The 10,000-nt window shown below is 37.7% G+C and overlaps 2 protein-coding genes and 1 long non-coding RNA gene across 3 annotated transcripts in view; 1 reads left to right on the top strand and 2 right to left on the bottom strand.

Moving 5' to 3' along the window:
- Positions 1–3,562: 3,562 nt before the first annotated feature.
- On the top strand, positions 3,563–5,099 carry LOC138040498 (P2X purinoceptor 7-like). The gene is made up of 3 exons (XM_068886217.1): positions 3,563–3,568; positions 3,732–3,821; positions 4,267–5,099. The coding sequence occupies exons 1-3, from the start codon at positions 3,563–3,565 to the stop codon at positions 4,819–4,821; spliced, it is 651 nt and encodes a 216-aa protein (XP_068742318.1). The 3' UTR covers positions 4,822–5,099.
- Positions 5,100–6,046: 947 nt separating this feature from the next.
- On the bottom strand, positions 6,047–6,851 carry LOC138041447 (uncharacterized). The gene is made up of 3 exons (XR_011130828.1): positions 6,656–6,851; positions 6,263–6,459; positions 6,047–6,109 (listed from the first exon to the last, which is right to left on the bottom strand). It is a non-coding gene; the product is annotated as an uncharacterized lncRNA (long non-coding RNA).
- A 121-nt stretch (positions 6,852–6,972) lies between these two features.
- Positions 6,973–10,000, bottom strand: part of LOC138040497 (uncharacterized) — a 3,318-nt gene continuing 290 nt past the window's right edge. Inside the window, exons 2-8 of the mRNA XM_068886216.1 lie at positions 9,890–9,954; positions 9,694–9,772; positions 9,214–9,384; positions 8,630–8,713; positions 8,312–8,409; positions 7,466–8,239; positions 6,973–7,106 (exon numbers count right to left, since the gene is read on the bottom strand). Coding sequence (XP_068742317.1) covers positions 6,973–7,106; positions 7,466–8,239; positions 8,312–8,409; positions 8,630–8,713; positions 9,214–9,384; positions 9,694–9,772; positions 9,890–9,954 — 1,405 coding nt within the window. The remainder of the gene's footprint in view (positions 7,107–7,465; positions 8,240–8,311; positions 8,410–8,629; positions 8,714–9,213; positions 9,385–9,693; positions 9,773–9,889; positions 9,955–10,000) is intronic.

Here is a 10,000-nt window from a genome sequence, read left to right as displayed (position 1 = left end):
ATTCGCTCGATACGATATTTCGACGAAATTTCTCCGCATTCTTGTGACACCTATTGTTTTGATCCACGCGATTTTTCAAACGATAATGCGCTTTGCGTGATAAATCACCATGAATTTTCGAGCAATAATTCGCTCCTCTTGAAAAGTCGCTGCGATTTTTCGAAGGATAATTCGCTCCTCCGGAAAATTCGATCTATTAATCAATAGGCCAAGAGCGATTTCGAAACAAAGTTCGCTGAGTGAAATATACATGTATAAATAACCTTTTCCACTTATTGTGCATGAAAGAAGCCATTAATCTGCTGAAATAGCGTCACAGCTCGACGAAATTTTAGCTATGAAACTCGCCTGGTTGTTTCAGAAGGAGCACTACATTGTTGACTTGATCCAAAACCCCAAAACACCACAGTTCGGATAAATACACTGGGATGGAAAGTGTTCAGATTGAAAAACCCTCATGAATTGTTTGCGACTACGTATGCGACCTAAGTACACAGAACTGGAGATGTTTTTGTTTTGTTTGTGGAGCGAACTGAGCTCATTGTCTTCGTAATGCAGTTCAGTGTATTCTAATTCTCTGCATTTGAAACTGGGCCTGAGCTGAACTTGAACAAGCGAAGCTGGTTGAAAGCCTTTCGCAAATTTTAGGTAAGATTTTAGTAACGTATTTGTGATACATGTAGATAAAATGTTAGCCCCGTAATCGGCGATCGATGACTGCAAACCGGCTTCTATTTACAAATTTATCGCTTGTGAGTTGCATGACAGTTTGTTCGTATCAGCTGCTGAAAGAAAATTGCTTGAACGCTCCTGAACTGCCGTTCAAGGTGTTGCGAAATTTCCTCAACTGCCTTGCGAATTATCGTTTTTGCTCACGAATTTTCTTCAGCTTAACGAAACTGCGAAGAAAAATCGCCCTTTGTTTAAGCGAATTATTGCTCGATACGCCGTGAAATTTCACTTGAACTTTTGTGCGAATTTTCGTCGAAAAGTCACGCGAACAAAGAACGAAATTCGCGCATTTTGCTTGCGTTACCTTTGCACAATACTGCAAATTAAAGAAGCAGGTTTTCTGAAAATAGGAGATATTCTCTCAAATGGCTTTAAGTTAAAACGTTGGGATGCGTTTAGAGAGAAAAATCTCTCCTTGTCTGATTATCTCCTCCTACAAGGGATTTTTTTCGCCATTCCGCCCAACTGGAAACTGCCATTTAAAGATGGAGAGAATACTAACAACCAAACTGACGAAACTGTCTTAGACGATGTTGTTCAAGATATAACTAGAATGACTTCAAAATTAATCTTTTCCACTTTGGTCAAACGAATCCAGATTCCTCCGACCGCCGAATCTAAGTTTAACTCCTTATATAATATTTCTGGTATCACAGACTGGAAAAATATTTATCAATTACCGGGTCAAGTCACTGTTGACATCAGAACGAGAGCTTTTCAATACAAAATCATAAATCGTATTCTCTACACTAATAAAACCTTATATAAAATGAATTTAGTTCCTTCTCCCATGTGCACTTTTTGTGGAGATCACGAGGAAACTCTTGAGCATCTTCTTGTCAGTTGTGCCTACACTAGAATCTTTTGGCTTTCTCTCATTTCTTGGTTAATTACTTACAATATGAAAATTGACAAGCTTGATGAAGTAACAATTCTCTTTGGTATTTTCGATAACAACCCAGGGAATTGTTTACTAAATCATTTAATCATTCTTGGGAAATATATGCTGCTGTAAAAATATCAAGCCGTCTTTACCGTTACTGAAGGCCAACACAAGTGAAACTCGAAAACGAGAATTCTTAATTGCAAAAAAGAATAAAAAGAATCTATTCATTACAGTACTGAGCAAAAAGAATGCAAATGAATTTTGACGAAATTCAGTTATTGTTCTCTGGAAATTTTTCGAATGTTAACTTAAATGTAAAAGGCAAATGCTCACTGCGAATTTTCGACAAGCACTCGAAATTTCGTTATATCGCAACGAAATTTCGCTTAAAAATTCGCGCGGCCGTTGCGAAAGTTACACGAATTTTCGCTTTTACTGAAACAGTAGGCATTTCGAAAATTCGAGGAAGTTCGCACGAAAATTCTTTTCGCCCGAAATCTCGTTTTATTTCGTTGAAAAGTAGCGAAATTCGTTTGCATTCTTTTTGCACAGTACTGTACAAGAAATGGCAAAACATGTTATCGTAACTTTCCTTTTCTTAATAGTTAAGTATTACATAGTTATATATGAAGTTGTATTTATACAGATATGAATATATCTGTACATATTATTTCGGTTTACATCATTAACCACACCTTAATTAGATCAAACTGACTGTCACTATGAAAATGAAATCACATGAAAATGCCATGAATTTCTCATGGCATTTTTAGGGTATAATCAGAGCAATTTAATTACTTATTAATGGGAAATTCATAATCTTAATAATGGGAATTTTAAAGCCCATGGTTTTTGGTACGTTTCATGGCCATGATAAAATCATTATTTTGGAGAAATTCATGGTTTTTTCATGCCATACTTTTCGGGCTTTTTGTTGCTATGAAAAACCCATGATTTTTCCGGGATGGAGGGCTGTTGTTTTCATGGACTTTTAATGGTGTCCTTTTAACATGAATTTCATGGGGTTTGGTTTTCATGGCCCATGAAATTATCGTGAAGTGTACCAAAAATTATGGCCATGATAATTTTAATGGCATTTTTAGGCCATTTTCATGTTTTAGTGGCCACTAGGTTTATGATGCCATGAATAATATTCTAGTGCATTTTCATGGTGTTGAAACCATGAAAATGCTGTTTAAACCATCAAAATGTTGTGATGATACAGCCTTCAGTAGTTGTAAAATTGTACTGTTTTCCTCATTTTTACTCATAGAAGTAGTGCATGAGCACCAAAAACTGACAGATTTAAAGGGACACAGTCAGCTGGTGCGCATGTGCATTAGATACCATTTCTCTGCTAATTTGCATATCACGACAACACGGGCGCATCCGGTCGGCAAATCCTCAAACATCGTGATTCGAAGTAAATGTACATCTTCCTTGTTATTGTGGAGTGTAATTTATAGCAGAGCATTAATTTTCTTTAATATCACGGATAATTTACCGATGAGCATGTCCAGGGAAGGCGAAACGTCTGTGACAAGTGACACGTGCGAAGTGGAAAGGATCGAAGAATCAGTGGAGCTCGAGGTGAGAAACACTCTGTGATTTTGATTTGCTTTGCTTTGGCTTAATTGCGTTTTAAAGTTTCTCTACTTTCAAAATTTAGGAACCAAACCCATGTAATTGCAAGAGTGCTTGCTCGACCCGAAGAAAGGAGGGTTCAACAAGAGGTTGCCCTTGTCGAGGAGCGAACCGTTTATGTATTGACGCTTGTCGGTGCGGGAGGCCTTCTAAACCCAGCCAAAATAAGGTGAGATAGTTTAACTAACAAAAAAGAGAATTCTTTCATCTTTATATGTAAGTCTTTAGGTCGATTTCCAATTGTGTTAGTGATACTCGAGTCAGAAGAAAATGGTCAAGGCATTTTAAAGGTATTTCGAAATGTGGGTATAAACATTACGCAAATCAAACTCAACATTATTATTACCCACGATTTTAGCTTTGTTGTCATCGAAAATTACGAAGAAATTAAAACAACTTGCTAGCGTATGTTCATTATTATTTGAAATTAGAAGCCTTCTCATAGACATAATAATTTGTTGTTGAACAGGCTAATGCTGCGAACCCTGTCAGGAACAACGAAGCCACTCAACGCCCAAGCGAAGAGAATGAGCGTGTTGCTGAAAACCAACAGGTCAAGGTAACATTTCAATCATTGCCCCAGAATTTTCAACGCTTTCAGTATACTTTGAATTACAACCGTGTTTATACAAATCTCAGGACCTCGAAAGGGGTACGATATATGACAAAAAAAAAAATTGTCACAATCAGGGTATATAAGGAACTTATATTCTGTATGTGTTTTTATTATGTCTTCATCTTCCTGTCGAAATTCGGGAGACCGGCAGAAAATGTTGACTGTGTTGTAAAATGCTCCTGAACTGGTCACTATCCCTTATGGCTGTGGGCCTTCAGGTTTTTGTCAATCTTCTATTATGCTATAGTTCTAGATACCAATACCCTACTAATCTATATTTGTCACATAAATGAACAAGAAGGACGGACTGGAGATGCTATGGATCTGCTCTTGATCTCAGATTCTAAGATTGTTATTCCAAATAAATGTTATTCTATATAATTTGCAGGATTTCATCAACACACTTGACTCAGCAACCATAAAGAAACTATGTATCAGAAGCCTGAGACGGGGAATTGGAAGTCTGGACTACATAGACTCCTTGCTTATTATGGAAGATGACCTGGATAATGCTAATGATGAGGATGACATTGCTGAGGTGCACAGTCCTGCAGCTGAAGCTAGGGATGCAATAACTCCACCACCCCAACCCATCCCTATGCAGAGACAAGGACCACGCCCCGAGTGGTGTGTATGTGGGAATTGCCGCAACATGCCCTTGGAGGTGGAGAAAGTGTGCTGTATGAAAAAAAATTGTGATGCGAAAAAACCAAGATTCAAATTATATAGAACTGTCTATAAAAGTAGTGCTGATATCAGGAATGATAGGCAAAACAACAGCACTAGAAGTTTTAGAAAGGCAGCTTATCGCCATTACATCCTTGATAAGCATGGTTATTTGGGCAAGGGAAGGAGGAAAGTTGCGGCATCTTGTGTTGTGTGGGAAATCCGTGCACATTATCCATCTTCTACAGGCATTTACATGGGTTTCAAGGAGCGTTGAACACTCTTACTGTACATGATATTACTGGTATTACCCAAAACTGAATGACGACAGAATGTGTGATAAACCAGCTAAAATTATGTATTTGATTTATGAATCCTTATTACAGCCTTTTATTCTACATCAACAACCTGTTTCCTTTCATTACTAAATTTATAGAGAACAGAAGGTACAATAATAATTATTGTACTCTCACAAGGCAAACGACTTGCTGTGGTGAAGGCAATCCATGAAAACTTTAGCTAGTGTTATTTAAAATTCCGCACTAAAATACATGTAGTGGCTAAAATGTAGGTCATTTGTAGCGAAATTAACAGAAAATCTAGGAGGCGTTAATAGTTTAAGTTCCTTTTTTTCAAAAGATATGTAATTTTGCAAATAACTTCTTGCAAAACTTTTACTACCCCCCCCCCCCCCCCCCAAAAAAAAGCAACAACCCCGAAATCAAAACTTTTAAACCCCAAAAATTGCTTTGATCATCCCTGTCACTTAAAACCCAGAGTACCCCCCCCCCCTCCCCTTCCCTGGGGTGGACATTTGCATTGATAACTTATTTCTTTTTTTGAAACCTTGTTTGATGTCTTTCACACAATTCCTTAGAAGATACAGGAGCTGTGTGGGCAATGGTTGGCGCTACACGTGTCTATCTATATGCAAGACATCTTCTATCCGGCGACGAACAACTTTGGCCATGAGGATGGGAATGCAATCATAATCCTTGTCTACTTTTATGATCCGTGTGTTCCACTCTTTGGTGCGTTGATTATATTTCCTGCTATATCTTGCTTCTCCCCCTTTCAATCCCACGGCAACTGTTCTGTTAAGATGGTAATTCCAATCTATAGCTGCGAGTTGCTTTCTTGCCTTGTAAAAGCTGTACCTGTTACAGAGATAGGAGGGTGTTACATGGTTACAAATAGATTTGGTTTCTTATTTCTCGTCTTCAAAGATGTTTCAACATGAGAAGAGAAATTTATAATTTCTATACATACATACATACATACATACATGTATGTAAACCCCCTCCTGGATTCAACAGTTACAGTTGTACTTTGCTTTTGAACTTACAAAATTATTATTATTTAATTATGATTATTATGATTATTATTATTATTATTATTACATACTAAAAATACATTGGCAAGAAAACTAAAGAAATTCGAGAAATTCAAGTTTATCTACTAATTGTGCAATAAAAGTAACTGAACTAATTACATACTTGTAAGAATTTCTCTTTGCAGCATATGCCAATGACATGCTGTTGAGGCATTGCAAAGATCCTGTGTGCCTGAGGATACTATTGAGGACTTTAATGTCTTTGTCTTGCAAAATATGCATTCATGCTGTGGCTGAAAGTAAACTAAAAGTACACCCCCAAAAATAAACATCAGCTGAACGTAATTGTAATATCACCATGTACTCATCTAACTAAAGCATTTACCTGAACTTCACATAGTACTTGAAGCTATCTAGTAGAGATGGTTCAAGCACCATTTTCTGTAATACTTCAAAGTCATGGTCCCTCCGGTCAAACCAAGGTGGGTGTTCTTCGCCTGGCTCCATTTCTTCATGGTCGCATCTTCCCGTGGTCCATTCATGTTCATTACAAACATGATGCATTAGGCTTAGCCATTTGTCCTATGAAATAAGCCAATAATATGTTTCACTGTCGTGATTAGGTAATTGACACATGGTGACAAAACACTTGTTCACTAAAGGGGAATATTAGTGCACATGCATGGGCTGACCTTGACTGGCATTGTATGGCATGAGTCATAGACATGAGGAAACCTGCTGCTCTCAAATAGTTACTTTATTAATTATAACTTTCTACCTTCATTGCTTCAAGGGCCTGGTTGGTGTCTTCACATTTTGATGCAATTGAACAGCAATGCCAGAAGTGGTTTATTATTTGGTTTGACCACTTTCCCACTTTATCATTACCTTTGGTACTGGCTACCTAGAAAAAACAAAAACACCCATAAGGGGTGTTTTCTATCAGTCATGTCACATTTGGATTTTACCCCCAGTCCCTGTATTGGGGTGTGGGGGGGGGGGGGGGGGAGGACTTAACCAAAAACTAATTCTCTACTATTATTCACTATAATAAAGTTTCTGGCTATCATTCCCATTCAAGGGGTTGAAGGAAGGTTAATACACTGAAGCACCTGGAATATTTAGCAAATTCGTTTTTTCACATTCCACTACCTTTTTTATACTCTTGCGTATGCTTTTGGCCTTGTGCCAGACATCAAGGGAGTGGAAGAGGGTCTTGAATTCATCAGCTAGGCAAACACACAAGCAACAATAAAAGGCAGTAATTTTGTACAAAATCGGGTTTTAACTTTCATTTGAGGGTCGGTTTTGAAAATTTGAAATGATGAAAAAACATCACTGACATGAAAGATAACAGCTGTCATACTTCAAAATGTATGTAGATTCTCTAATCCAACATCAATGTACTTTACATCATTCAACCGAAAAGCAAGAGTAACCCTGGGTATCCAATAAAGCATTTCAATTTTTCCCTTAAACAGCAAATGAGCATTTTTGAACTTTGAACCTGACAGGTATCAATATGCAATTTGTTTAAAAAAACCATCTATGAAGAAGCCAAACCCTCACCATACAATTTTGAACTTACTCATAAGCTTCTTGATAGAGGATGATGCATCCGTGCAAACTTCAATAACATTCAAGACCCTATGAAGTCTTTGTAGACAGTGGTTCAAGGCCTTCTTTTCCATTACACTTGATTTCAACCCAACATGTCTTTTGTCCAGAACTTCAATTTCAATAACATAACCAGTGATCATCTCCATTACGTAGTAGCAGAGATTTTTGGCTGAAAACCCAGGAGAGTCACACTGGCCATCACCACAAACAGTAAGGTCCTCAGTGGCAAATTGCACCCACAATTCCTCTCTCATATTTTCCCACCATTCATCAATGACAGGGGCACAATACAGTTTCTGGACTCTCTGAAAAGTTGAAGCTGAAATGAATTTGAGTCCTAGGTGCTTTGCAAATTTTTCAATTTTTGAAAAATTGTTTCCTGACGTGAGAACTGCAGCTGCTGTTTGAAGGTTATTGGACAACATGCCATTTGCATCTCCTGAAGTACAAAACCGTCCCTTGTGCCCTGATGGACACTTCCAACGAATTACTGCACAAGTGCCACACAGAGAGTATTCAACAGTTGCCACATGAATGCATCCTGGATACTTGCATGGCCCTGCAAGCTGCTGCAGTAGCAAATCCAACGAGCAGATTACTTTGGTTCCTTTGACATGGCCAAGTTCTTCTTTATAATGAAATTGTTCGTCTTTTCTTGAAAAGCGTTTATGAGGACCATACTCAGGCTGGTGCTTTGAGACGAATGGTTGGCTTATCTGCTCAAAAGCCGTCTGGGTCCACACTGATAGAGAATCTGTAGTTTATTTATCTGACTGTCCAACATGTGATGTTGACAGCTGCTGGACTGACAAACTTCCACCCTCCAGAGGCACGGCTGACACTTGTGTGAATTCCAACACAGTTGTCTCATCCAACTCATCAACTTCACTCTCAGAGCCTTTGTCGTCTCCACTAAGAACGCAACAAGCACAGTATTAAAGCCAACAGCTACATAATCCACAATGAAACAATCTTCTAATAAAGAAAACAGTATATTGTTTGGCAATTTTATTATACATATTCAAGAATATTGTTACATGTATGAATGCAATTGAATATCTGTAATAATTATTCTTGTCTCTTTAACTATTTCTTTGTTTTTCTCCTATCTATCTTGTAGAATTATACTTACAGTGGTTCAAATTCACTATCACCACTGTCATCCTCTGCCATAGTCAGGTCTTCATTGAGTAGCTTCAAGGCATCTTCGACATCACTTGAGATAACATTAAGAAAAAAACAACAACAACAACGTCATGTTAGCTATTTACAATATTCAAGTGCCTCCATCATTACAAAAAAACATTTCCCAAAATCAAAAACAAGACTTACTTTCCAAAAACTAACTAATCCTGAATGACGCCTTTACCAAGCAGGGAAGAGAAGATTTTTTAACTCCCCACCCACCCCCCCCCCCTCCCAAAAAAAAAAAAAAAAAATGAAATAAACAACGATAATAGCAATAATTTTCCCACAACTACACATCTGACCTAGCTATTTTGTTCAGCCAAAATGGTCACTTGGTTGGACATACAAACAAATTATCAATCTGTTGCCAAAAAAATTTGATGCTTGGTAAAATTCGTTGTGTTCTTCTCAAATTAGCCAGTGGAAAATAGATTAATCTGGCTCACTGTTCCTCCAGTCAGTGTTAAAGTAACTGCTGATGAATGCCATTTACTGTACAATTTTTTACGTTACTTGTTCACCATGTACCTATCGCAACTTTGTTCTGACGATGTGGTTGAACTCTCACTGTCACTGATGTCATGATCATTGTCACTTTCATGGTCAATGATTACAGTGTCATCAACTATCTTGCAAGATTCGTTTACAGCAAGCGGACTTTTGGAAGCAACACCAGTAACATCAATAAATGAGTGTGACCTGTAACACACGATGAACCACAAACATTTAGTAAAATTCATTACAGACACAAGGTAATAATAATTATTATTATAATAGTGAATACTCATTGTTGCTACGTGCCACAAAAAAGTGTTTTATGGAAATTATGTTTATTTTGATTGCATTTAGCCAATACTTGACTTTCACGGCATAAAAATTCCATAAAATCCAGATTGCTGAACTGGCGTGCCCCTCACAATAACCAGGGATTTGGGGTATATTATATGTTGAATACAACTGGGTAGTTCACAGATGTTACAAAATTTAGAGCATGCAATTTTCACTTACTCTTCACGACTGCCAGTACTTATGAAAGAAATATCACGAATATCTCTGCCTTTTCCCAAGGGAGTTGAAGTTAATGGACCTGGCATTAACATAACAAGAAAAAAAAAACGCGCGTGAGGTCGTGAGGTATGCAAATCATAAGAAATAAACATGAATAATCTCAGGTGAGAAGTCGCGCTCATACGTTTGCACGTACCTTCTTGATCTTCGGAATGTCTCGCTCTTTTGGCTGGTGTGCGAGTCCCTTCCATCGCATTCAATCTACAAAAAGTGAAAAAATGTTCAAACATTTCTGTCCAGTATAAAT

This window comes from Montipora capricornis, chromosome 3 (assembly GCF_036669925.1).
Source record: "Montipora capricornis isolate CH-2021 chromosome 3, ASM3666992v2, whole genome shotgun sequence".
NCBI lineage: Eukaryota > Metazoa > Cnidaria > Anthozoa > Scleractinia > Acroporidae > Montipora > Montipora capricornis.
Note: the sequence above shows the minus strand (reverse complement) of the source record. Positions and strands in the feature narration are given on the sequence as shown.